General features: G+C 50.3%; 1 protein-coding gene and 1 long non-coding RNA gene across 9 annotated transcripts in view; both read right to left on the bottom strand.

Moving 5' to 3' along the window:
- Positions 1–4: 4 nt before the first annotated feature.
- Positions 5–12,761, bottom strand: LOC117586072 (homeobox protein prospero). Of its 4 annotated transcripts, none has more exons than XM_034275925.1 (6): positions 12,379–12,761; positions 9,008–12,309; positions 7,516–8,479; positions 6,581–6,766; positions 1,645–1,789; positions 1,221–1,400 (listed from the first exon to the last, which is right to left on the bottom strand). In XM_034275925.1, exons 1-6 carry the CDS (start codon positions 12,708–12,710, stop codon positions 1,221–1,223), a joined length of 5,109 nt encoding a protein of 1,702 aa, XP_034131816.1. In that variant the 5' UTR covers positions 12,711–12,761. The 4 variants fall into 4 exon arrangements, with proteins under 4 accessions (XP_034131814.1, XP_034131816.1, XP_034131817.1 ...); XM_034275926.1 differs by having other exon boundaries at positions 6,581–6,735; positions 7,575–8,479; XM_034275924.1 differs by having other exon boundaries at positions 6,581–6,735; positions 7,575–12,011; positions 12,150–12,309.
- Positions 12,762–13,639: 878 nt separating this feature from the next.
- LOC117586106 overlaps positions 13,640–27,997 on the bottom strand; it is a 42,832-nt gene continuing 28,474 nt past the window's right edge. For all 5 annotated transcript variants that reach the window (XR_004573975.1, XR_004573977.1, XR_004573976.1 and 2 more), the window contains 2 exons: positions 14,903–14,947; positions 13,640–13,708 (listed from right to left, as the gene is read on the bottom strand). This is a non-coding gene — a long non-coding RNA (uncharacterized LOC117586106). The remainder of the gene's footprint in view (positions 13,709–14,902; positions 14,948–27,997) is intronic.

Here is a 27,997-nt window from a genome sequence, read left to right as displayed (position 1 = left end):
TTGGTTTTTTGGTAATTTTTGTTTTTGTTTAGTTTTCGCTTAATAGACATCGAATATATGCTTAAGGGTTAAGAATTGTGGGGGGTGGGTGGGGAGGGGTTTCCTTCATATTCCCTTACTTTCGGCGTCAGTGCAGCGACTGCTTTTAAAAAGCAGTGCGCGAAGCAGTGAACGCCGCAACTGCAGGGAAACTGCTTTGCCGAAGAGCGGTCTGCCAAGCAGTGCTGTCCGCTTTCGCAGAGCGCTCTTCGCTCTCAAATGAACACACACTTTGTACCGATGTGTGTGTGTGTGTTTGTGGGTGGAATGTGTGATTTGTTTGTGTGTGTTTTTCTTGTGTATGTGGAATGTTGTTTGTGTGTCAACTTTCGGTAGATCAATAGACGGCTCAACTATTTGTTAAATATCTGTATACGTAAAATGTTTTGTAAATATTTTCAAAAAAATTTCATCTAACAAACCAACGGCTACGGCGACGAGTACAGGTTTGATCAACAGTTTACACTGCCTACAAAGTACGCGCACGGTATGTGTGTATGTCGGAGTGGTTGTGGCTCAGGTTTCAATTTGCACTATTTCACATAAGATTAAGACTTGCTGCTCTATGTTTAGTTTTAGTTTTTTCAGTTTTTAGTTTTTAGTTTTGGTTTTAGCATTGGATGCGATCGAAGCTCGCATCTTATTTTCTTCATCTCCCTTTTTCTCTTTACTTATTTCTTCTTCTCTTTCGCTGAGTGTATGTATATGTGTGTATGTATGTATGCAGTGTTGGTGTAGTTGTCATGGAAATTTTTTGAAAAATATTTTGCGGCTCGGGAGACTGCTCCCCGGAATTGCTCGTGGCCTAAACGCGGTTTTGACTCGTGTAAACTTCTCAGCTTATCTTCTCTCTTTGCTCTCTTTTAGCGATCTCTCTTTGATAACGTATTCTGTGCTGGTTTTCATCTTCTCATCTTTTCTTCTTTCGTTTCGTTAGTTTTATTTTTTTGGTGGTGGTCATATCCAGTGGTACTTCTTGCGCAGATTTAGCCTTTTAGCTTTGGTCTGCGCCTCGCCTTCGTATTGCTGCTGCCGGCCCTCGATGTTGTGGCTGTTGAAGCTGTAGATATTGTAGTAGTCATAGTAGCTGGATTCTTGGTATGTGTGGGCGGTGGCATTTGAATTGGCATTGCCAGGGGCATTGGCAGCGTGGGCAGCGCTGGCAAGGCCAACTCCTCCACTTATTCCAGCTGTTCTAAAAAATTTGGCGACTTGAAGTACTCGGGCACGGGGTCGTCCATGCGAGATATGATCTTGTATATGGACTTCTTCCACGACTGCTCGGTGTCTTTGCCACCCTGTATTGCACGGAAAAACTCCCGCAGAGTCTGTTCAACGACGAAGCGGAAGTTTTGGGGTACCTGTCGATGGCCGAAGTACGAATTACGATTAGCAAACGTTTTGCTCCCAGAGAAGTGTTTTAGTGTTGGTTGTAGCTTAGTGGTTTTAGTGTGATTGATTGATTGATTCTAGAGGTAAACACTCTACAGGGGGTGGGTGATGCTCACTGTACAGTGTTTACCTGCAGCTTCAATGATTGCTCGTTGGGGAGTTTTTGTGTTAATGTTAGAGTTAGTGTGGGTGTAGGCGTGGTTATTGGCATACCTCAATGTGATTATTGCGATTGTAGTGCAAATTGAGCACGCGATACAATTCACTATCTCCAGCAATCAACAGATCATCGGGTGTCTTGATGCCTTCGGTGACAGCTTGTCGTGCATATTTCTCCATTTGTATGTAGTAGAATTCTCTGCAGATGCGTAGATGAGGAATATGTTTGGTTTTGGTCAGTATTCTGGTTGTATCAGCTTGTTGGTTGTTTTTTTGTTATTTTTTTCTATTCTATGATGTGGGATTGGTTGTTTTCGGTGGGGGGTTTATTCATGGACAGCATTCAAATTTACAAAAATTCGTACTCAAAACTCAAAAATCAAATCAACGATGAAACCAAAACCAAAAGTATTAAACAAAAGAGCGAAACGCAAAAACTCAGGAAAAACAGTCCTAAATTAGGTAACCAAATTCAAAGGAAATCTTGTCACTCTCTCTCTCTCTCTCTCTCTCTTTCTCTCTCACACAATCATTATCTTTGTCTGGATTAATTTCTATTTGGCTCACTCAAGTTGTCTGTTTTCTAAGAGGGGCAGGCGGGCGGTCCTTGCATTATATTGAATCGCTGTTTGAATATGACATTATTAATAATTTGCTGCATACTCTTAGGCGCGCACTCCCCAAAAGACTCATCGCTCCTGTCTGTCGTTGCATGTTTCTGTGAGTGAGTGTGTGTGTGAGTATGTAAAGAATTTTTAATAAATCTCAAATGTGCAGCAGCGGCAGCAGCAGCGGCTAAAGCTGCGCTGGAGTCTGTGGTGCTGGTGGTGGTGCAATAACAATTGCAAGTCGTGGCAGTGGCATCTTCTTATTGCGGTCGGTGCTGGAGCAGGGAGCATGGAGCAGTGTGGGCTTAGGGGGTGCCTTGGGAAGTGGTGGCTTCTACTGGGGGTTGGGGATTTAATTAGCAAGTGCAGTGTGCTTCTGCTACTGCCACTGCTACTGGCACTGCTACCACTGCTGCTGCTTCTGTGTCGCCTTGTTTAGTCAAGTGATTTGTGTGCGGCGGGGCCCTACCACTCGCAGGGGGATAGTCGGGGCGCAGGAGTAGGTGGTGGGGGTGCTGCCTTTTGCTTGGAGACTGTAAGTGATTGCTTGTCTTTGCCTAATGCCTGCCGGCAGTCGTTGCTGCCCGACTCCGACTGCATTGTGTGCCTCGCACACTAATTGTTGTCTTTTTTGTGCTGGAAAGGCATCCTGCGATCCCCTGCCACTGCCGCACTTGACAACGCTCCGATAATCGCGCTAATTTTAAGATTTCCCAGTAGCAAATGCATTTCTCATGTTGTGCGAGTGCGCTCGTGTTGATTTTTCCAAACAATAAGCGCAGAAAATGTGCAAATAGAAAATCTTTGCCGTTTGCTGGCAAGGGTCCCCCAGTCCCCAGTCCACAGTCCCTGTGCCTGTCGCCAGCTCCCCGGAGGCGGCCGCCACGCGCACTTGAACAGCAGGCGAGGAGTTGGAGTGGTGAATGAGGAAAGGGTTGATGATGGTTATGGGTTGATGGTTGGGGGCTGTGGCTGAGGCTGAGGCTGCAGCTCCTACAATTGAAGCGAGGAGGCATCATAATGAGGCGATGACGGCTTGGCCGTGCCAAAGAAAGGAATCGCTGTGTGACAGTTTCATGTGACAGTTCATTGTCTCTGGATCGGGCATCGAGCGGGTGGATGTGAATGTGGAAGTGGAAGTGGATCCTTGTGTCCATAGTTATTAGGGATTGCCCTCATCTCATGCCCCGCCTCAGTTCTTTGTGTGTATCGGGGTTGGGGGGTGTTTGTGTTGGTGGCACAAGTGTTTCGAGGGTTGTGGGGGCTGAAAAATTTGTTTGTTTTAATGCAATTAGCTTTGTGGCTGGTGCGAAAAGAGCTTGAGGCGATGATGCCAGCCAGCACACCTACACACGTGAGGCAGGAAAAGGAAGCTTCAGCTTTAGCTTACTGCAGCTGCAGCTGCAACTGCAGCATGCCAACATGCCACCTGCCAGCATGGAATGCGCCACTTAATTTAGATAATAAGCTCTAAAACCTGCAATCTGCAACCTGCAAACTGCAACTGAAAATGGCGTCGAGGCTTGACGGAAGTGCTTGCCGCTTGCAACTAATTAGTTTTTACTCGTATTCTATTTTTTCGTAGCCCATTTATTTGGTGGGGCAGATGCGCCAGGGGACGCCTCTCGTTGAGGGGCAGGCAAGCGTTTCCCCGTTTCGAGGGTGCTCTCTGCTCTCCATGTGGCATTGGTGAATGCATTTGTATGACAGGTAGAAGGTTTGAAGGGGGGGTAATATCACTGCGTGTATGCATGTGTGTGTGTGGGTGTGTGTGTGCGTGTGTCTCCTTCTTCGCGTCTCCTTTTGCTCCTTCTTTCTTTCAGAAGTGCCACTCGGAAGTACGTTTACAGATACAAAATACGAGAGCGAGCAGAACGAATGTATTTTTTTTCATATTTGGTTTTTTTTTTTTGTAAATTAATAAGCTCACACATACTCACCCACACATATGCAGACATCTCTACCTCATACATTAATGAAGTAATTGACAACACTTTATATGTATCTATATATAGAGGCATCTGGTTTAAGTCATATACGTCTAAATACATACAGGAACCATGTGAATATTTGTTGGGTGTGTGTGTCAAAAGTGTCATGTGTCTAGGTGTGTGTCGCTGTGTGTATGCATGTGTGGTTGCTGTTGTTGTTGTTGTTGGTTTTTGTCAGCAAGATCTTTTCACGCGGCTACAGGGGTTGGGGTGGTGGGGTCGGGGGGTGTAGAGCGCCAAAAGGACACTTAACCTCATATAAAAACAGAAAACAGAAGAGAGGAAAAGAGCGGCTCCTCGATGAGACACAAAACACAAAACACGTAAAAAGAACAGCATCTATGACAGTGTGTAGGTGTATATGTGGGGCTGCCTGCATCCTTGAGCGCCTTTTTTTTGTATCTGGTAGGGCGCTCCTACTGCGCTCTTCAGGCTCTTTCTGGTTCTTCGACGCGACTCTCAAGTAGCTGTTGCCGGCGTTGAAAAGCGGCCAAAAGAAAGCCAACACTGGGGGTCTCGCATCCAGGCAAACAAACTAATTAGCCTGCCAGGAGTGTGTGAGTGTCTTTGTGCGTGTGTGTGTGAATGCATGCATGTCCTTTGGCTGCTTTCTTTTCATTATTTGCATTTTTCAAAAGGCACAACACAACGCAAAAAGAAGTTACTGCAGCTAATGCAATTATATAAGTGGCCTGCTTGAGGACCAGCCCAACAAAAGGCACTTTTGTTAATTAGCCAGCAGTACAGTCTGCATGTGTGTGTGTGTGTGCTGGGGTGTGGTGGGGCGGGGGGACCAGTATGATGCACCACTTAAGTAGGCAACACTTTTTAATATGCATGCCGCAAGTTTCTTAGCCGCCGTTTCACACTTTTCCGCTCTCCAAGCTCAAGTGCCAGCTCATCAGCATCCTATGACTGTTAGGGGAGCAACAGTGTGTGTGTGGGGCAGGCATCTTGCTTAAGTGGCAGGCGGGCAGCTCTTCAAGCAACATGTTATTAGAGGCCACTCCATGCCCAGTGTCTGCTGTATCTTGTGCTGCTGTGTGTCTTGTAGCTGTGTGTGGCTGTGTGTGGCTGTGTGTGGCTGTGTGTGTGTGTGTGGGGCAACTAATAAATGTTTGAGACTATGGCTAAGAGAGATTGCTGCAAAACTGTTGCAAGTTATTCAACAGTTCCTTGTGGGCAGGGGTGATAAATATAGTTAGAGGCATTTCGAAAACTAAATCTCATTTTAACGAAACTAAAGCTCAAAAATGGAAATGCAAGAGGGAAACAAAAGTTTTACAAAGGAATAGGGAACGAAAAGCCGTTACATGTATCAACCCTAAAAGCAAACGAGGATGGGGGGTCGTAAAACGTAAAACGAGGAAGTAAACAATCAGAAAGCCGCTAGAAAATCAAAAAATATTCCCACCCATTTTAACCTTCAGACAACCGAAAAGTCGAAGACAACAAGATAAGATTTCCCATGCAAAATCTAGTCAAGATTCAATCGGGGTAGCCGCTTAAGCAAGCAAAGGGGTTGATTGCTACCCCAAGGAAGAAATCCCATTCCTTATCCTCTGCTCAGCACAGAACAAAAGCAACAAAAGGTGCAAGAAATTCCGACAGAAAAGAACGAAGCCCGAGCCGGAGCCGGAGCCGGAGCCGTAGCGAGCGTGCCATGCTATGATTTGTTGTTGTCTTCGGTTCGGGCATTGTACTGCTGCGCAGTGCGCAGGTAGGGAAAACACCCGAAGACAGAAAGGGAAAGGACACAGGGCTAAGGCTGTAAGGGAGGACGCGACACACACACAATTCCTTAAGACGTTGGGCATGTCTTAGACATAACGGAGACGTAGCAGGAACTGCGGACGGACAGCTGCTAAGCTGCCGACTTGATAGAGGGGTGAAAAACCAAAAGAATCCAGGTGAACCTTTGTGCCACGTTCTCGCTCTCCCTCTCTATCACAGCGACAGATGTGGCATGGATTTGGCGCGCAAATCACGGGCATTTGCTGCATGCGGGCTGGGCCTACCTCACTTGAGGAACGAGAAACTCTAGAACTGAATGAGGAGCAGCTGTCGTTTTCCCTTGTGCTGCTTGCTTCTTGTGCTCTTTTTGGCAACTTCTTGCGCAATTTCATAGACAGAATTGACAGTCGGAGGTGCACAGTGTTTGGTGGGGGCACGTGGAATGACAGCTAGGACTGGGCGTGGGGCTGATGCTTCGACAGGTGATTCGACACTCGATAGTCTAACTCAAACTCGAAATCATAGTGCAACTCAAAAAGGATATCAAGCGACAAATGAAATCATAAAAATGAATGCTGTTCATAGATAGTTGGGGGAAGTTATATAGTAGTTAAAGGCATTGTGGTGTCATGGGTCTAAGGGGCGAAGATTACTTACCGGAAATTCGAGAACCATTTCACCAATTGTGCTGTATTGTTCTTGTTGAACTTGATGTCCGGGAAGTACATCTTGAGGACCGCGGAGCTTGGATAGCGGACCCAGAAGAACATCAGTTTGGCCTTGCGCAGGTGCATCGGTGTCAATGTAGAAGAGTGCAAAGGAGTCAAGGATTCGCAATGCTTGCTAGATTTTGTGTGGTAGAGAGGGTGTGTTATGATGGTCGATTGTCTTTCCAAATTTCCATGTTCGTGAGTGGCATAGAACGGCATAGAAGAGGCAAGAGGCAGAGGCCTGCTGCTTCGATTGGCAAATGTCTAACTTGGTCGGAGGCGGGGGGAGAGCTGCACTTTCGAGTGCCAATAATGAACGTCTAAGGGTGCCAGAGGCAGGCAATGCAAAGCCCCCTGCTACGGCATCTAACTGATTGAAATACACATCCAAGTGTAGGGCCAAGAGTCGGGCTAAAAGAGGGTAACGAGTGCAGTCGATTGGCTTGTGCTTGTGCTTGGGCTTGGGCTGGTTCATCATTGATTTTTCCGTTTCGTTTTTCTGATTTCTCTACTGTTGCAAAATGCAACCCGGACCTGGCCAAGAGGTCTACCACGACTACGACGACTGCTACTGGGGGGTACTGCCTTTGCCTTTGCCTTTGCCACTATGATGATGTTGATGTGGATGACTTGAGGGTCTCCTTCCCCAGAGTGAGAAAGGGTTGCAGCAGTTTGCCAATAAATAAGGTTTTGATTACATTTTATAAAAGAATTTAGTTGGGGAAATAAATAAGACTGAAGAAGACACTTGATTGGTTTCATTTTGTCCGTCGAACGGGCTAAGTACCTTCTCTCTCTCTCTCTCTCTCTCTCTGGCTCTGTCTTTTCTCTCTTTCTTTCTTTCTCTATGCCACACACTATAGAACTAAGTGGAAAACTCACTTGACCATCAGCATGGACTGCTGCTCGTACTGCTCTTGTTGCTGTTTGAAAAAGGATATAGTAGGCTGCATGCCGTCGAACGACATGTCCGCCGAGTTGCACTCGGACTGGCGATCCTGGGCGTCCATGACGGCCCGCAGGCAGGTCTTGTAGTCGGGCGAGCCGCCATGGTGGGCGGCAGCTAGGAGGGCGGGATGCAGCATCGATGGCGGATGGGGCAGCGGCGGGGAGTCGCGCGAGTCCATCAGCGCTCCGAGGCTGCCGGGCGGACTGGAGGAGAGCTTCATCTGGTGCTGGTGGTGGTGCTGGTGCTGGTGCATCTGGGCGGCTGTCGGCTGCCCGCCCGCATGTGGATTGAAGAAGGGACTGTAGGGCGAGAAGACCTTGGACTCGTGCAGCGAGGGATTGGGAATGGCCACCGATGTTGGCAAGGACACTGGCATCATGGGCGGCGGTGGTGGCGGTGGCTGCTGATGATACGCTCCTCCTCCTACCACTCCTCCGCTCTGACTCCTGCCTGTTGGGCTCTGGGCGGGCGTGGCGTTGCTGTTGCCTCCTCCATTCGACGGTGGCTGCTGCTGCTGCTGCTGCTGTTGTTGCTGCTGCAGGGGAGTGGAGTTTTGCGGTCCATTGGGCGGTACGACTCCATCCTGGGCCAGGATGCGGCTGACGGTGCGAGGTGTGATGCGCGTATCGGTGACCTTGTGGCGCTTCTTCTTTGGCGTCACCACCAAACTGAGTGCCTCGTTCTGCTCCAGCTGCTGCTGCGTCTGCTGTGCGCTCTGCTGCTGCTGTTGCAAGCTTTGTTGCTGTTGTTGCTGCTGCTGCTGTTGCTGTGCGGCCTGCTGCTGCTGCTGCTGATCGGGTGGCAGGCAGAAGGGTCCGGTCATCGAGTTGTAGAGCGCGGCGGCGGCCACCGGATTCATGCCCTGCGGCGTCTTTGGCGCCTGGAACATGGCAGCCGCTGTGGGCGAAGGACGAATGTGAGGAGGTGGTATATTAAGGGTACTTATGCTACTGTTGTTAGTCGGATTCGCCTGGCTCTGGTTGTTAGTACTGTTGCCATCCCCCACCGCCTGCTGTTGCTGTTGCACATTCTGTTGTTGCTGTTGCTGCTGCTGCTGCTGCTGCTGCTGTTGGGCGGACATTGCTGCCGCTGCGGCAGCGTGATGCATCTGCAGACCCATTGCGGCGGCTGCAGCAGCGGCTGGGGAGGCAAACGACAGCTGGTTGCCATTGAGGCGGGGTGCGGCTATCAGCTGCTGGCAATTGGGTGGCATGGCATGGAGATGTTGCACATTCGGCGGTTGCTGCTGCTGCTGGGGATTCTGTTGCGGCGGCACCACACTCTGCTGCTGCTGCTGCTGCACGTTCTGTTGTTGCTGCTGTTGCTGCTGCTGCTGCTGTTGCTGCTGTGCATTGGCCACGACCACCGCTGGCGTCGGTTGGGGGGGCATTTGACTAGGGGCTAGGAGTAGTGAACCATTATTACCTGATTGTGTGGTCGGCGTGGGGCCGTTCTGTGCTCCGGGTCCTCCTCGGTCCGCCACTTTGGTGCGCGGCGATTTGCGGTCGAGTATCTGCGATGCCAGCAGCAGATCCTTGTTGAGCTGCTCAGCTGCCGCAGTCACAGAGTCCGCCTGCTTGCTGAACAGCCTTCGCTGATGGACGAACCGCGTCACGATCGTGTCCACCAGTGCCGACAGCGAGGTGGTTATCTCCGACTTGAGGACATCCGCCAGGCCCTCGAGGTCCGTGCCGGACATGCGCATCATTGAGCTGTTGTTGCTGTTGCGCAGCATCTGGAACTTCTCCGACAACTCCGACTTCAGAGCGTTGTGTGCCGCAGCTCCGCCCAGTCGCGTGGGCAGTCTCGCCGGCGCCGGGTGGTGCATTTGTGGGGGTCGCGGCGCTGTGGCAACATGTTGCTGCTGCTGCTCCATTTGCTGCTGTTGCAACTGCTGCAAATGTTGCTGCTGTCGCTGGATTTGCTGCTGTTGCTCTTGCACCTCCTTGCGGCGCTGCTCCTGCTGCTCCTGCTCGAAGCGACGCTGCTGCTCCTGCGCCTGCTGCTGCTGTTGTTGTTGCTGCTGCTGCTGTTGCTGCTGCTGCTGCTGCTCGGCAGCCTCCTTGGCCATGCGTGCCTCCTGCTCGAAGAAGAACTGCTGATACATGGCTGCCGCGTGCGACATGTCGCCCATGTGCTGCAGCAGCGGAGGGAAACCCTGTGGCAGGGCTGGATGCCCCACCATGGGATTGTGCAGCTTGCTGGACATCATCTTGGACATCATTTGGGAGAGCATATTGGTGCTGGTTGGAGCGCCGCTCTCGCTCAGCGCCGTCTTGGGCTTTGGTGAGCTGGAGCCGGCGCGCTCCTGTCCGCCAGCCTCCTCCTTGTGGGCGGGACTGATGTCGCCGCCTGTGAGCGTGGGGGAGGGCGAGAGCTCAATGTTGTCACTGCTGCCATTGTCCTGCTCGGGCACGTCCTGTTCTTGCTCTTGCTCTTGCTCTTGTTCTTGCTCCTGCTCTGGGTCTAGGTCCTGCTCGGCGTCCTGGTCATTGTCCAGCTCCTGGCACTCGGACTCCTGCTCCATGCGGGTGCACAGCTGCACGTACTTTTGCTGCATCTCAGCCAGCTGCTCCTGCATCGATCGCAGCTGCGACTTGAGCGCATTCTTCTCAACGCGCTTCTGTTGGATCTGCGGCGACTCCAGCTCGTTCGACTGCTCGCTGTCGTCCTGGTCGAGCATCATGCTCTGCAGATTCAGGCCAAAGTTGAGACCAGCGGCGGCTGCCACATACCGCTCCATGGCATGCTGCTGCGGCTGGTAAAGCTTCCGCTTCTTGCAACCATTCACCTGCAGCTGTCCCGCCTGCACAATGGAGGAGGGACTGCAACGCATACCAGAGACAATATTCTCGACGCGGGCACGCTTCAGCTCCATGCCGGGCTTCTTGAGGCAGCCCTGATCGCGCTTCTGCTCCACACAGTCATCGTCCTCGTCGTCATCCAGCACATCGTCCTTGCTGTTGTCCAGCAGCATCATATCCGAGTGCGAGGGCGAGGCGAGCGACTCCAGATCCGAGCCGCGTGCCGAGTGCATGCCCAGCAGCTCCGCCTCGTCCAGCATGTCCTCGATGGACTCCTTCTTGGTGGTCAGCTGCAGCTGCTGCTGCTGCTGCTCCTCCACTCCGCTGCTCTCTCTGACTGCCGTCTCGTCCTCACCATCGGCCTCCGCTTCTTCGCGTGCGCCCGAGCTGTCCATCGAGTCGGAGGACTTGCGTCGCAGACTCCCATCGCTGGTCAGGCTGTGGCTGCTGCTGTGGCTGCCGCTGCCGCTGCGACTGCTGTGGCTGCTGCCGTGCGGCGATTGTTGCGGTTGTGACACCGTCTGTGGCTCGCTCTTGATCTTGATGTCCGCCATTTCCGTGTCCTCGATCAGGTTGATGCTCTCCATGTTGTTGTTGTTGTTCGTGGCTGCCACACTGTTGTTGTTATTGTTGTTGTTGAGCTTCGTGTGGTGGAGCTGCTGTTGCTGTTGCTGCTGTTGCTGTTGCTCCTTCTCCTGCTGCTGCATCTGCTGCTGCTGCATGGCGGTGCGCAGCTCCTGGTCGAGCTGCATCAGCTCCTTCTTGCCCTGCAATATGTTGCGTAGCATGTGATGTGCCACCAGGTCGTGCTGCAGCTGCTGATCACCGCTGCTGGCGCCACCATTGAGCGAGCTCACCGACGCAGCCCGTGGCGGAGATCCTCCTGCCACATCGGCGGCACAGACGGCAGCGGAGGCCGCTCCATCCAGGGAGCGATCACTGCAGGCCGACACCCGACGACTGCTGCCGCCCTTGGGCGAGGATGTGGCGTGATGCGAGTGGCTCGAACTGTGCGCGGATCCCGGGGAGATCGAGGCATTTAGACCATTGCTCAGCGGCGTGCTGCTGCTGTTCCCTGGGATGCTGTTGTTGTTGTGTTGCAGCAGCAGCTTGGATGTGGCATTCGAGGTGGCATTGAGGCTGCCAACGAGGCCTGCGGCACTCAGTAACTCAGCACTGGTGGCCGTCTCCATGGCGGCGGCCAGCATGGCGTTGTCCAGGCTCTGGGGCAGGCCGCTGGTCGCGTCCTGGGCCTGCTTCATTTGTCGGCCAAACAGCTCGTTCAGCATCTTGGCCGAGGAGCCGCCAAACAGGTTGCCAAAGGCAGCCGTCAGCAGTGACGAGGCGGAGCCCGAGCCGGATCCAGATCCGGAGCCCGGAGAATTACTGCTGGCTACGGGTGACTGTTGACCACCGCCGATTGCAGCGGACTGGTGGTGGCTCGAGGGATTGAGACTGAGCTGCGCTGGGCTCGTGTTGGCCGTGCTGGCCTGCGGTTGGGGTTGGAACAGGGCTCCACCAGCGGCACCCGCAGCGGCCGCAGCAGCGCTACTCATGAAGCCAGCAGCGCTTGCCGTTGTGCCGCCGTTGTTGCTATTATGATTGTTGCTGTTGCAGCTTGTTGTCTGTTGTTGGTTGTCTTTGCTCAAGGATCTGTGACTCGAACGACGATTCACTTTACTTCCACTTGCACTATTACTACCGAGTACGGATACGGATGCGGGTACGACGCTCGCGTTTAAAGTCTTCGAAGTGGCTGTCGCTGCTGTTGCTGTTGCTTGCACTTGCAATTTTTTAGCCGCGCACGTTGTTGTCTTGCCGACGGCCGAAGAGTGAATGATTTGCCGACTGCTGCGCGGGCTGCGATGGTTGCGACTGCTACGAGTTGTGGCGGTGCTGCTGCTGCTGCTGCTGTTGCTGCTGTTCGCCGCCTTCGCGACGAAGCTGGCGACGCCGGTGACGGTGGCGGTGGCGGTGGCTTTACCGTCGCTGCTGCCTTCGCAGCCTTCGAGCACGACCACGACGTCGTCCGAGTCGTCCGAGTCGCAGTCGTTCGTGTGTTCCTTCTCTTTCTGTTCCTTTTCGGCCGCGCTTTTGCTCTCGCCGGAATTCGCCGTGGCGCTGCTGTCGCCGCCGTTTATCTGCGACTGTGTCTGTGTGTGCGACTGTGTCTGTGCCTGTGCCTGTGTTGGTGTCGTATGTCCGTTGCTGCTTGTGTGTGTTGGTTGCGGCTGCTCCACGACGGCCGCCTTCAGCAGCACGGTTGTGCTCTCATCGCTATACAAACCGAAACAGTCCGCGTCGTACTCCTCTGATGACATCATAAGATGCCAAACAGCAGCAGGCTCTCTCTGCTTTGCTTTGGCTCTCTCTTTCTTTCTATCTCTCTCGGTTGCAGCACTCTCTTTCTCTCTGTTCGTGTGTCTGCCCCTCAGCAACCCTCTGCTGCGATTTGCTGGCTTCGCTCTTCGTTCCCCTTCGAGTGAGCCTCAGTGCCGTATGCGTGATTTCAAGTTTAAGTGAAGTCTGTGGACAGATAGATCTATCTTTCGCCTCCTTTTTTTTTGTTGGTTGTATCTGTGTCTAGTCCGAGTTTGGTTTTACTATGCTGGTATTCTGTATCTGAGTTTGTGTTTGCTTATGTTTATCTTTTTCTCCGCTTTGTGTGCGTCGTGCTTAGCGTTCAGGTTCAAAACTTTTACCCTGCTCGCGGCAGTCCTGGCCCGAGGTGTCTTTTCTCTCCCTTCGGATTACTTTCCCTCCCTTTCCTGCTGCTACTCCTTCTCCTTGTGCGCCAAAACGTTGAAATTTTGCTTTCGCTCAACTTGTTGGCCGAAATGCTCCAGCTCCAGCTACAGCTACAGCTCAAAGTGCCACCGCCGCCTGTTTCGAAACGTTTCGACAGCTTCGACAGTTTGGACAGTTTGATTTTGCGTCTGCGTTTTCTACGTTTTTTTCTGCGTTTTCTAATTGTGAATTTTGTTTTGAATTTTCTTCGTTCCACCACCACACACATGCGAATGTCCTTTGCATTTAATTTTTATTTGGATTTGATTTTAATTTCCTTTTTCTTTTCTTCCTTCCCTAGTCCTGGTCTTCTCTTCAACTCCTATTTCCCTTTCCAGTTGCTTGTCGGCTTTCGCTTTGATTTCTCAAAAGATTTCTCAAAAAGTGTTTTTCGATGCTGCCTTGGGTCGAAATTTTGAGACTTTTTGTCGTTTTTTGTTTTTTTGTGTCGTTTTTCGTGGTTTTATTTTTTGTTTTTTGTTTGGTTTTCGTTTTCGTTTTTTTTATAATTCCTCGCTTGCGCTCAAAAATCTTTCTGTAAAATTAAAATTCAAGCAGGAGAATTCAGTCAGTTATACATATTCAGTGATAAAAGGGCGTAAGGGGGTGTTCTGTGGGGAGCGGGGCGAGTGCTTCTCAAATGGAAAGTAAAAGTGGCAGGCCAAAAGCTTTTGGTTTGGGTGCACCACTTGATTGGTGCTCGGTTTGGGGGTGCCAATGGCTGAAGGTGATGGTGGGGAAGGGGCTGGCTGTCCGAATCTGTGAAGCTGTGGCAGGGTAAGTCTGGGTTGGGGGTGTCCTTAATTCAGCAGAAGCCAACCCTCTCTAACCCCAGACAGGTTTTTATCTAATTTCTCCACTTGAGCTTATTTTCTCTCCCTCTCGCTCTCTCTTACGCTTTCGCTGTTTTTGTGTGTGTGTATGAGGGTGTGGGGGTGTGGGGTCTGTCACCAGTTACATACCCGCCCCCTTTCTATGCCCAAACGGCAAACAGCAACAAAATAAAGATAAGTCATTTCGTTTTCGCTGATAAATAAGTTTGACTTACTTTCCCGTGCACACGCAGACAGAGGGCGAAGGGAGGGGAGGACAGTTACAGATACAGATACTCACAGACAGACAAAAAGATAGATAGATACTTTTGCATATGGCCATGGGTCGAATGGTTCGAATGGTTCGAATTTTTCTAATGCGTAAGCACTCGAAATAATCAATAGAAGAGAACTTTGGAACCGAACCCCACAAAAACCCAATCAAAATGCGTCAATCTGCTCCTGCATAGAATGGACTAACTAACTATCGATCAGACTCAGAGGAGTAACAGCAGCAGTATCTTTATACCACGAATAAGTACATACAAGCGATTCCCATTGGCCTTTTTCCAAGAACTAAACTGCACAGAATCCTCCCCTTAATCGACTTTTCGGGACTTCAATTGCATGGGAATGTAGACCCCTGTCCCGTAGGCTCAAGTCAATGTCAACAGAAGGGCCTCTCCACTCTCCACGCCACCCTTATGCCCAAGAGGGCCTTGCCTTTGGGCAACTGTACTTTCTCGGTCTCCTGCAGCCTGCAAAGAACCGAGGGCTGAGGCAGAGGGAAGGAACAGCCACCCCTATTTAGGGAGGACTTCAGTTAGGACTTATTTAGTTGGGAGGTTGTAGATGCAGCAAAGGAGGTAGAATTCCAATGCATTTCGGATCTGGTTCGCTGAATTGTCAAAAATTACCACAAACAAAGCGTTATTTTTCTCTGTCGTCCTTCATAGATCCTCCTGCAAAGAGAGTAAGAGAAATTAAAGTTAGTTGGAGAGTGATTGGAGGATATCAAGTTTATCTGTATATGGTGGCAAAGGGAAGCACAACATATGCCACCGCCACTTCAAGATATCGCTATGGATATATGCAGACAGTTGGCTTTCCTCATGAATACTTTCCTAAGACTAGAATACAGACCATACTGTATTCATACCGTCATGAATGCTTTCCTTAGAGCTGCAGTTACAGTTACCCAGCCAAGTATATCCTTAGATACATCAATAGAGAGGCTCACAAGTTCAATGCACTTAAGGGGCGCCTCTAAGGTCCGCTGGTCTATGGTCTTTGCTCTAGGATCGCCTTATCAATAGGCGCAGCAACCCCTTGCGAGAGGCAGCATATGGCATGGGTTCGAGCACAGTAAAGACACCATAAAAGGAGCAAAAGAAAGTTGCAGCTGAGGCGAAGTTCCACCTACAAGCGGCAGCGGCAGCAGCAGCAGCAGCGCAGATAATTACGACCTTAACACATTTTCCTGCTGGCTTCGCTTCGTACTTTGCATGCCAAAGGGGATGAGGGGATGAGGCATGAGGCATGAGGCACCGGGGCACGGGCTGTGTGTATCGCAAAGTGTGCTTTGGAATGTGCCTTCACAGATCGCGGCACACGGTAATGTACTCATCGTTGGTCGTCGTTGAACGAAGTGTGGCACGGAGTGCCAGCCATGTGTTCGCATTCTCTCTCCCGCTTTCCCCTCCATCATTGTATGCCCCCTGCGCCTATCGCAGTGTATCTCTGTCGCAGACGGGTGTCATCATTAAAATATGCTTTGGCCTCAGCAACAGTCAACACGACTCTGGCGACACTTGGACCTGGACACTAAAGTGGGTTGCAGTGGCAGCAGTTGTAGGAGGAGGAGAGGCAGGAGAGGGTACATTGCGTTACGGTCAAGCGACTCGGAAATCCGTTAAAAATATAAAAATTATTTCTAACCAAATATGCCCTCCCCACTGCCTGACTCTGCCTCTGAAGCAATTAGGCATTATGAATCCGCACTGAAGATTCATTTTGGTAGATAAGAGAGAGAGAGAGAGAGAGAGAGAGATTCAATGGAAGAAAATCACGAAGAGAGGAATGCGAATGCAGAATCCCGAATACGGAACTGAAACTCAATCCGGCAACCCCCTGCACCCAGCTCTCTCTCTCTCGCTGTGGGCCCCTATATTGATGATCGGCAGAGCCAACAGCTGATAACCGAGAGACAGAGTGCTAGAGCTGCCCAAGGGGGTAGGGAACGTGCCACGAGCAAGCACACCTGGACTCTCGTCTATGCCTCAATGCGCGTGCGCACAAGCTGGCGATCGCCAGAGACGCAAAACGAATGATGGAGAAGGGGGAAGCACAAGGAAGCGAATGCAGCGAGGAAGCGAGGGGGCACCCAGGCAGACGGAACCAAGGGGCGTTGCATTCTAGGCGATGACGGCAGTGGTGGTTGACATTCATCCATCCAACATTCTGCCTGGATTCTTGATACGATTTTTACCTGATCATATATCCCATTTTCCTAGGAGCAAAACGAAATATTTACATAACGGGTGATGGCGGTGTCGGAAGTGGAAGTCGATAAAGTTTAGAAAACACCTTTCAGCTTGTTTTGGCATTCATTTGCATTGCCACATGGCCCCACATTGCAGTTACAGTTGCAGCAAAGCAGCGGGAGTGTGGAGTGTGCTCTGATAATCCTGCCTGCCACACATTAATATGTTGTTGTATGTTGCCACAAAAGTTTTTGCTGGCAGCCGTTTTCGTGTCGTTTTGTTTCCATGAGAATTGGCAGCCCAAGAGCAACTTTGTGAGCAAGTGAAGCGAGAGAGAATTGTGCTAAAAGAAAATGTCCTTCTCGGGGTTGTGTCTCTTGTCTCAGGCGGTTGGCATTTTATGCGAAAACTTTTGCCAGCCACTTGCCAAAAGGCAAGGCACTAACTGTCCACCCTCCCCTCTTGCATTCATTGGGATTGCAATGCAGTAAACTCGAATTATTATGATTCTATGCCAGCCTCCGTTATGGCTATGAATGCCGCTGGGCCACTGCCGATGGGAGGATGATGCAATGAGTAGCCTCTTTTGGCTAAGCCCTCAAACTGCCAGATAAGATAGAGATACTCGCACTATAGATACATGGAAACACTCTCAGCGATATCGGTGCTTGCTGCTGCTTAGCCACCATATGGCGGGGCATAGATACGACATTTTTGGGGTCTGCACTTAGTCGCTGAAGTAGTAGATTTGTGCCCGTGGGGCATATTCGATCAGCGTACAAATTGTTTCAAAAAATTCCCTGCACCAATCACAGCGATTATAGGGTGTTGCTGTAGTCTAACCCTTTACGTTGTTGCCTGCCAGTTCTTGTGTCCTGCTGCTGTTTTGTTTTGTTCTTTTTTTCCAGACATAAGCACATTTTGTGGTCGCTGTTTGTCGTGGTTGCGTTTTTTGTTGGCTTTTATTGTCTTTCAGCGCTTGATTAGATAGCACACAGACATAGAGAGAGATATAGATACGTACAGGACACAGAGCACGCAATGGCCTGGGCCAGAAAATGGCCATATGTGGCCAAGTTGTTCCCACTGGCTCTTTTTTTTGTTTGTCCCCGCTCTGACTTTGCAGCTTTTCCTTTGGCTTTTCCACATGCAGCGGTCGCGTCGCGTCGAGGCGAGTCGATGAGAGAGGCACCTGTGCACCCCCTCCCCCCTTCTGCTACCTTCGTGTCTCTGCTGCTTATCGCGCTTTTAGTATCACGAAACGAAAAAAAAACGAGAGAAGGAAAAAGCGTACCAAGAGTAGGACTGGGGGGACTGGTGGGACTGGTGGGAAGTGCATGCCTGACGTGTGGCCAGTCCAATGTCCCTGCCTTTGGAGCTGCTCCTATCTATGCAGATATCTTTCTCTGTATCAGTGTAGCTGTATCTGTGTATCAGTGTATCTGCGCGAGTGTGAGAGTGTGTGTCGTTTCTGTGGGTGCATTAAAAACATTTTCATTGTAATCATGGAGCGTACTTTCTTTTATTATTATTATTTTGCCTCTCTCTTTCTAGGCCCCTGCCTGACTAACGACGCAAATTACTCAAATGTATCTGGCAGATACTTTTTGTTTTCCACCTCGATATGTCGCCGTGTATCTCCGTCTCTGTCTCTGGTCGTCGTCGCTCATATATTATTTATTGATCGCGATAAGCGTCACGAAGCCAATTTCAAGCGTTAGCCAAATGATACTTCCACCCACCCACCCCCTCCTTGTGCACCTCCCCACAACAACAACTTAGTCGTAAGTGCTTTTTGCATTCGCTTCCAACTAATTTCTGTGTACAGTCGCGCTCTGCCAGCTAACATTCCGTTCCGAGAGTGTCTCAGATTGATTTTTCCCTTTTCGTACATCCGCTTTGGTGCGTGGCAGCAGCAGCTCCTTCCCTCTGCTGAAATTAACGTTGCAATCAAAGGTAGACTTCTTGCAGCTGGCAGATGTCGTTGTCGTCGTTCCTTAATAAGTCACCCCATGGGTCCCTCCCTCGGCGAACACACACACAATATTCTCATTGCGAGTGCCTCGTGGTACTGCTGCTGGTGGTGGTGCAAGCGTCTTGAAGACGCTCTGGGAAACCAACTGTCGTCGATCGCTTGTGGCCGTTACATTCAGAGTTTCTGCTTCTGCTGCTGGCCTCCTGCATGTGGCGTGTGCTGTATGGTCATGGAGCGTAAACGGAGTCACTCTGTGGAACTACCAGAAGTTTTCTTTCAAGCCAACCCCTCCCCACAGCCCATGCCCACCTTCCAGTGCCTTATTGTTGGCCGCCTCTCTGTGCCTGCCTTCTTGTGCCTTCTGGCTTTTTGTAACGTATATTTCTTACTTAACTTTCAGCTTTACTTACGGAGCTTAAGGACTCTATCACGCAATGCGCGACGCCTCTGAATAATTCAATTTTCTCCGTGTGTCCAGTGTGTCCTGTGTGTCCTGTGCGTAATGTGTCCATTTAGTCGGGGTCATTAAGAGACGCATACGCATACACCCCAGACCAGGGGCATAAACACTTCCTTCCCACTAACCGAGGTGGAAGTTTCCTTAACAAAACGCCTCACTGCCTCCACCTACTCCTACGTGAGACCACCACCTGGCCAGGGACACTGAGTCCTGCCCATTGAGTGGGTGGTGCTGGTGGTTTGACTTATTTTTATGACAAATGCGAGATATGTTAATGCGATAGGCTGGCGGCCGGGTTATTAAGGAAATTACCCACACATGGCATATAGTTGCGGCCACAAAACAGTGTCCTGTGAGTCCTTCGAGTCCTTGAGGCTCGTACAAATATTTGAAGTTTCAATTTCATAGCGGGAGGCGCGCGAGAGGCGAGCATTAATAGAATACACATAGATACTTCATAGTATCCACTGTCCTGGCCACAGAGAAATGACTTCATGTCATGCCTTGAGATAATTAGAGGTTGTACCTTTCAGTAGTCCCCTCCCAATGCCCCCTTCCAACCACTAGCTCATATCCCAATTTGCTTTGCTTATCGCCGAGGACAAATCTGATGTTCTTTTAGAAGAGGAGAGAGAGAGAGGCACATTGTACATCCCTCTATTGCATGTCTGGAAACCTTGGAGCTGGACAAAACTTGGGTGTCATTTGCCTTCGCCTCGTGGTGTGTTGGAGAGTGACTAAGGCTGAGTCACTGTCGCGTCGAGTGCTCCCTCCGGAGGCGGACTAAATTTGTTTAAATTCATCTGCGTATCAACAAATTGATTGTATTTAATTCAATTGAACCCATGTGAAGAGTCGACACAAATGAAAGGCATCAACACAGAGACAGAGACAGAGACACAGAAAGAGACAGTGACACAGAGGAAGAGATAGAGAACACCCACTATCGAGCGAGAACTTCTCTGGGGGCGGACCAAATTGACTTGAATAATGAAATTTGCTGCTAATAAAAACGGACTGCGATTCGGCATGGGCTTCAAAAAAAGGGAGCAAGCAGAGGCAGAGCCAGCGACTCCTCCTGTCGCCTGAGTTTTCATAACAAATTGAGTTCAGAGAAATTGGGATTGGAGCAGGGCAGAGCGGACAGCAAGTGAGTCAAAAAGTCGCAATAAAATCTTGTAAAGCATATAATTCAATTCCAATTGTTCGTCCAGCAATGCCAGCATGCAGCATGCAGCACTCTGCCCATCTTGCATCCTTCGTCTGCCACTCTGCCGTTCCCTGTGTGTGTTTTTGCTTTTAAATGAAAAAGATTTTCTTGATCAAACAATGGGGAATGTCGTCTGGACAGACTTACAGAGGAAAGAAGATATCCACAGAGAGGGAATACAATTGTTGATTTATGCATCGGAGATGAAATTCTTGGACAACTTTTGAGCCCTTTTCCCCCATTGCTTGGCACTTTTCATAATTGCAATGGAAACTACGGTACGGAAAAGCTGTAGAAAATCAATGACTGGAAACCCCAGGACTCCTCTTTGAGGCTCCTCCACAAGTGACAGTTTCAATTAAAAATACGTTTAGGAATAGGGCTAAGAGGCAGCAGCCGCTTAATCGCAGAGGCAGGGAGGGCCCAGGGGGCAAACAAAACTCAAGTAGTCGAAAGAGAGCAAAGAGCCTGAAAGGCAAAGTCGTCCAGTTCGGAGGGATTCATTATGATAATTTAGTTGCTGGAGAAGCTGCTGCTGCTGCTGCCTCCGCTTGACATTTGAAGAACTCTGAAGTGCCAGCAGCCAGAGGAGAAGCCAGAGAGGAGCATAAGCAGCCATCATGGAAGACCACCGTGAAAGGAAAGCGCGACAGATAGGACATTAATGGAATTAAATTTGTGGAAAACGGTTTTGCATTATGTGGCAAGGGGCAGCACAACTAGAAAGGGATTCAGATTCAGTTTCGGTTTGTCATTAAGAAGGAGGGGTAGTCGCGCCATGCCTTCTATAGAAAGTTGAGTGGCCACCACGTGCTGCAGTATATATGAGGGCTGGGCAGTGGCATTAAGGCATGAGGCATGAACCAACCTTAACAACCACTTGCTGCAGGGGCACTGGCAGTGCCTCTGATTCCCTACGCTCTGTGACAGCTCGTCGTCAGCTGGCATCATAACTCAGTTGGCAAGAGTCGAGTCGAGTCGAGTCTAGTCCAGTTCGGTTCGGTTCGGTTCTTTTGCTTCTCTCGTTTCATTCGAGTCAAAGGCTGCACAGCCCAGCACAGCACTTAATGAGCACATCCGGTGGATGCACTCCGCCCCGTTTGCCGCACTGCCCATTGCAATGGCCTTGCATTGCTTCATTGCACTTTACATTAAAGTCGCGAGAGAACATTACACAATACGAGACGAGACGAGACGAACATCGAACGACAGACAGAGAAAGAGAGAGCGAGAACATTAATGTTCATTAGTGTCGTTGTCTCCATATCTTAGGGTTGTCCCCATATCCATTTGGTTGTCGATGTCGCTGTCAATTCTCTGCTGCTGCTGTCCATTCTGATGTCCATGTCTCATAATGCCAATCGACGAGACCCTGTCCTGTCCGGTTCTGTAGCACCAAAAGGTGTCAATGCAATGCGACGCTTCATGCTCAATTAAGGTAGAGGAGAGGCTAGGAGAGGTCACTCGGTGGCGGCATCTTGGAGTTCGAGTCGCAGATGGAGAGAATCTTTTGGTGCGTAATTGAAACCCTGCTGGCGTCTTCTCATGTTTTTTCTGTTTCTCCAGGAAGTGCAGGCAACCGCCGTGACGTTTCCCTTCTTGTCTCCTTTTTGCCTCTCCCAATGTTGCCCCACCACCCTTTCCACTTTTGAGTTTTGCTTTTGGCTTTGTCTCTCGGCGGGGTTTGTCTTTCGGCTCTCGACTCTTGTGCTTCGACTTGACCTTTTGTTTGTGTTGCGGTTCATTAAGGCAACTCGAAACCCTTTAATTGTCTTCTCTACTTGTCCCCTGCTCTTCTGCTTCCCCTGCCACTTGCCCCCATCTACTTTTATCCTTCTGCTGCTTCTTCGGATGGCTGACACCCTGAGAACTTTTCCTACTTTGCACACAGATTTCGGGGGCCCTGAGAAGCGAGTGAGAGAGAAAGAGCTAGCGATGGTGAGGGTGGGAGGCGACTCTATTTGTTGCCAGTGGCTCAACGACTCCAGAATTAGTTGATTTATGAATTATGACAATGTAGAGCACATCGCACCAGAGGGAGAGCAATGATGATCGCTGCTGCTGCAGACATGCTGTCTACGGAGCGCGGTCTAAGCTGCCGGATATTCTAATAAAGTCTGCAACCAGCCTCTGGCCTCGCATGGACTGCAATTGTGTACGTGCTGGAACCCTATGGTCAGATGCAGATTTAACACTTCTTGTCAGATGTTGATTGAAGCAGCCCCTAGCAGACCAGTTGTGCCTCAGTCTCATCATTATTTGAGCACTGCCTCAGCATCAGCGTCAGCATCCCATCGAAGAAGGAACCAGCAATTGTCGAATGCGGAACTATGGGCACAACTTTGGGCTGCAGGGAGCATGGGAACTAGTCTGTGGTGTTGCTGTTGCTGCTGCACTCAAATTAGTGCAATCAACTTATCTTGTGCGTATCTGCAAGTGCAACTCCAGCAGCAGCAGCCACTTGCTGGGGCAATTGTTTCTTTGCATCTAACACTTCAATTGTGTCCGAGTGCCTCAGCGGTGGGAATTTGTCTGCCTGCCAGTCGGCCTCCCCCAAGGAAAAACTATTTAAACGCGAAAGGAAATTATTAAAAATTATTACCGACCAAGCGACCGACCCTTTGGCCGTGTGAAAAGCGCACCCTTGCCTCCCTCCCCCTAGCACCCGGATATGGCAACTGTGATCTTTGTGATCCGCAATGCAAATGGAAAATGTAAATGGAAATTGCTTCCTTTCTGGTCTCTGGTCTGTTTTTGAGCATGGTTCTGCTTCAAGGCGCCTTCCGGGGGCGGCTCAAGGTGTGCACTAAGCGGCATAGCTTTACGTACATGAATCGGCAGGTTCTGTTTGGTTCCCAGCTGCTGCTGCTGCCTCACAACTTTCCTCCCTAAACACCCCTAACTGCCTCCCCTCCCTACTTGGGACGGACTCCTTCTGAGGTCCTGTGTGAACGTGGCCGAATGGTAAGTAAAGCGTGAAGTTAAGGTTTGGTTTTCGGTTGTTCGGTTCCTGTTTCTGTTCCTTCTGCCTTGTGCCTTATTGCGTGTCAACGCCCTGGCACATTTTGGGATATCAAAATGCAAGTTCATTGTCGCCACCCCTCGGGCTGAATTCATTACTCGAATGTATCTACCCGAGATGCAACCCCAAAGTGGAGCCCCACAATCGCAGCAGCCCCCGAAATGCCAGCCAAGAAAATTGAGCAAAAAAAAAAAGCATCTTGAAAGGCATTGCACAAGACGCAGGAGTGGCGTGGGGGGTGGCAGTGGCAACTTGTGGCAATGCAACCAGAGCGGAGTGAAGACAACCCACACTGCTGCAGCGCACAGAGGCTGCCGCATGGAGGGTGGATCTGGCAAGGACATGCTGCAGGATATACTCTGCCCGAGGAACGGGTAACACGGTAAGCTCTTCCCTGCCAGAGCTACTGCCCAGCAAAAGAGTGTAGCTGCTGCGGTGTGGCCCCGTTGAATATTTAACCCTAAAACGCATTCCTTTTGGGCTGTCTCGAGCCACGAGCGAGAGAGAGACGCGAGATGCGAGACAAAAGAAATTAAAAAGTGCATAATATGAATCTATAATACATAATAATAAAGCTTAAAAGCAGCATGGAGTCGCAGCAGCAGCAGCAGCAGCAGCAGAAGGAGTACGAGCACAAGGAGCAGCAGGAGCATCCTTGGCAGCTGCCAAATACAACAAAAAAAGGGTTGCTCCTGCTGCCTCCACCTCCGCCTCCGCCACCGTCCTTGAGGCGAACAACAAGAAATGCAAACAGAAAATACAAAAATTTCGTTGAAAAGAAATTAAAAATCTGCAAGATTTGCATTTTGACTCAGACCCTGATGGCAAGCGTCAATGCTGCTCCTGCCGCATGCCGCATGCCCCCACCTAAATGTAATATATGTATAATATTTTACTGCCACTCCTCCCTCCTCCTGCTGCTGCTGCTGTAGCGGAAAAAACTTTTGAGTGTTCACCTCAAAGTGCACTGGCGTGGACAGTGAGCACTCGTCCAGGGCGCAGAGATGGCAGGGGACCTGGTAGATGATGAGGATTCTGTTGGTTAAGCTGCTGGCCAGCCTCTCGGTCTCAATTCTAATGATGATGGCTCTTTGATGGCAGCAGACGAAGTCAGAGCCAGTGCCTGGTTAAGACTCCTCCTTCACCTGGTTCTTGCTCCGAGCTGCTGCTGCTGTCAATTTGGTTCAATTTTAATTAATGAGCACACAATTCGCCGCATAATTTGCATTTCATATCTGTTGCTGCCTTTGCCTCTGCCACTCCCACTCCCTCTCACTCCCTGTCCCTGCCTCTTCCATGGCTCGTCTCGGTCTCGGCCTTGCCATTATCTAAGCATAATGGCAACGGACTGCGACTTGGGCCCGCTTAATTAAAGGCTGCCACTGCCTTTGCCTTCACCTCCCACTGCGGCTCTTTATCTCCGAGTCTCTCTCTCTCTATCTCTCTCTTTGGGGCATAGAATAAACACAATATGCAAAGTTTTCCCTTGCCTCGTGCCTCGTGCCATTGAGCCAGTGAGTCCATTGAAACGTGGCCCAGAAGGAGAAGAAATATTCGAGCAAAGAAAAAGTGCAATTCATTTATTTGCGTTTCCTTCTTCAGTTCTGTACAGTTCAGTTCTTCACCTGGCAACATCCTGGCATCAACTCTTTTGGGCCGCTTCCAGCCTCTTTTTCTGCACTCTTCTCTACTGTTTTTATTTTATTTTGGGAAACGAGGCAAGGAGCTGCTCTCATACTCCGCTGCCTCATTCATATTTATGCGCTTTGTGGGCTGTTGCTCGCTCGAAGGCTGCTGCCATTGCTGCTCCGCTGCTCCGTCTTCTGTTGCTTGTCTCAGGACTAAAGCTCAGGACCCACCAAACCCTCAATCCCCTCGTCTCCAGCTCAATCTCCGTGTGCAATGCACTTGTCAAAGCTTAATTGAAGGCAAGATTGCAGTCTGACTTTCTCCATCTCTCCCTCTCCCTCGCTCTGTATATGTGAATGCGGTATATTTTCCCAACGACTTGGCAAAAGTCACTGCAACGTTGCTCAAACAAAGTGAAAGCCAAAGAAAAGAAATTATGAGAGGTACCCTGGAGAGAGCTAGAGGCAGCAGAGGAAGGGTATACAGGGCAGGGGCTAGAGACGAGAATTTAATAAAAGGAATGTAAAGGAAGGGAATGATTGAACAGACTTCAAGGCAACTTCATTCCTAGAGCGAATATTATCTGCAGTTTTGAGGCATCAAATGTTCCATCAGTTCTGTTCTTAGCAGCCTAAACGGTCTCTTGGAACGACCCGCTCCTCACCTCTCCTCGCACAGTCCCGACCAGCGTTCGCTTAGGCCTCAATTTGCAACAAAAAGAAACCAAAATTAGACAAAGACTCGGGGAATGGGCTGAAGGCTCTAGACTCGGGGTTTTGCCGTTGCCCTAGTCACACACACTCTCACACACTCAAGCAAATAAGGAACGTCGGAGACGACTCCCGAGTCAAAAGAATGCAGTTAAGCACACAATTGACATTTGAAACGTCAACTTGGGAAATCACTCGAGCTGAAGAAGTTGCATAAAAAAGTGCCTCCGTTAGGGGTTTCCTACCCGTTGCGCTCCTCTCGTTGCACTCCGTCCTTAGGGGTAAAGTGGAGGCCAAGGAGTCAGGAGCAAGCAGCAAGAAGAATGCTGGCTTCTTTTCCTGGCAAACAGGACACACGGCACGGGCACAGCCAAAGGAGAGCAGTGCCTGTGCCTGGGCCCTGACTGCAGTTTATTTGCTTGGCAAATAAATTTCCATGCAATGGCGGTGCGCCAGGGAGGAGCAGGAACAGGGACGGGGAGTAGAGTAGGAGCTGGGGACCGCCTCTGTGGCATAGCAAAGAATTCACATTGTAGAGCCCACTGGGCGTATGAGTTATCTTTCTTGCCTCGTGCTCTCCATTCTAAGATAATCAACAAACGGCGGCTGATGCTGAAGACTAACGATGTGCGCATATCTGATTGCAGTTTACTGTTGCATGCATCATTAAAATGTGTCTGCAGCAGCGCCAGCACCTCCCTTTTACCCCCCACCACCGCATTTCTGCCCTACAGGTGCTGCTGCAGCTTTTGCTGCATTTTCTTTTTATCCTACTTTGCTCAAGGTGCAACGCAACGGGGCACGGTGGCACGGTGGCACACGAGGGGCACCTTCTATTTGCATATGGGAGGAAAAAGGATTGAAAGACGTACGGCGTCCGTCTCCTTTTGAGGCTGCGTGTCGCTGAACTGTGTGGCACGTGGGATGCGGCACCGCCATTCTGTGTGGCAAAAAACTACAGGATACTTTTGGGGCCGGAGTACCCAGGGGGGAGGGTGGTAGGTGCAGCTGCATCAGCATCAGTTTTTAAAGCTCGATGCTGACGTCTATTGCCTGTGCGGATTCATGGATGAATGGATGGATGCTCCATCTAGGAGCTGCCTATTAAGTAACCCATGGAGACCACTTTGCTGCCAACAGCAGTGTGGCCCACACACACTACTACTACTCACACATACACACACATACAGATATTTCATTAAGTGCAGAAGAAGAAATAACTTTTGCTACATTTTCCAGCGCCCAAAAAAAACAGCAAAAAAATGGCCAACTCGGAGGCCTAGAAAACGAGTGCAAAAGGGTTCCAAAGTTGCGCGTTCCTCTGCTGCCTCCTCCAGGGCGACTCTTCACCTTCCAGCAGGCCAACATTGGTGCAAAGTTTTTGAACCGGCAGCGGCAGCAACTACCTCAGAAATGAACACACACATCTGGGCCTCCTACATCTCATCTCGGCTATGCCCTGAAAGGAGGTGACTGCATATATCCACCAGCTAGGCGAGGGAGTGGGTGCAGGAGGTGTTGCAGAAGGTGGTTGGAGGAAGCTGGAAGCCTGAGAGAGCCTGGAGTACTAACAAAAATTCATCCAGCGGCAGCTAAGAGCGCAAAAATTATGTTGCATACATTACGGCGTACACACAAAAACAAAAGAAAACTGCAACGGCAACGGCGCAACTTTCTGCAACAGAACATTTTCTTCAGACCCCGCAGCACACTCCTCTCCTACCTGCCACCCACCATGCACCATCCTCGCCATGCTGCAATTCGTTGCTACTTCTGAGTAAATTAACTGCATTTCTTCAGTGGGCTCCTCCTGCTGTGCCTCCTCGTTGCATATTTGGAGGCGCCACAACCCGGCTGAAGGGCTCTGCTTGGCTGCTCCAGGTGGCTATGGATGTGGATGTGGATGTGGATGTGGATGTGCCTGTGGCTCGAGGGGTGCAGGCTGCAGAGAAGGGCTCTGGCGCTGACTGAGGAAAAGGGTGGGCCAAAAGGGTTGCGCCCAGCGCGAGCGAGTTGCAAAACAAGTTTTCCTTGTAGAAATTGTACTTTGCATTCGCATTAATTAATTAAAAATAAAATATATATATATGTATAGAGAGGGGAGCGGGTAGAGGGAACGAGCAAAGTGGAGCTGTGAGTGGGTGCACGAAGAAGGGTGGCCGTAGCCAGACGAAGAAGCAGCAGCAAGATGGACGCCCTGGCACACCCGCGTGCCCCGTGGCCAAAACTGAATGCAACGGATGCGAAGACATGCCAAAGAAGCATGGGGCAGCAGCAGCGGAAGCCAAGTGCCCAGTGGGGAAGAGGGCAGGGAGAAGCGAGGAGCGAGGAGCGAGGAGCGGCAGGAGGAATCCAAAAACTTGATGACTGCAAAAACTGGACTTTGTGGTGGAGGGGTGGGGCGGCGTGTGGCACAAAAGCCTTCAGGAGAACAAAGGCAACAAAAACTCGCGAGCGAAAAAAGGGAGAAAAAAAAGCAAAGTAGAAGAGAAGAACGAGAAGAGGCTGAGAGGGGGGGTAGTG

The sequence above is a fragment of the Drosophila guanche genome, unplaced genomic scaffold (genome assembly GCF_900245975.1).
Source record: "Drosophila guanche unplaced genomic scaffold, DGUA_6, whole genome shotgun sequence".
NCBI classification, from domain to species: Eukaryota; Metazoa; Arthropoda; class Insecta; order Diptera; family Drosophilidae; genus Drosophila; species Drosophila guanche.
Note: the sequence above shows the minus strand (reverse complement) of the source record. Positions and strands in the feature narration are given on the sequence as shown.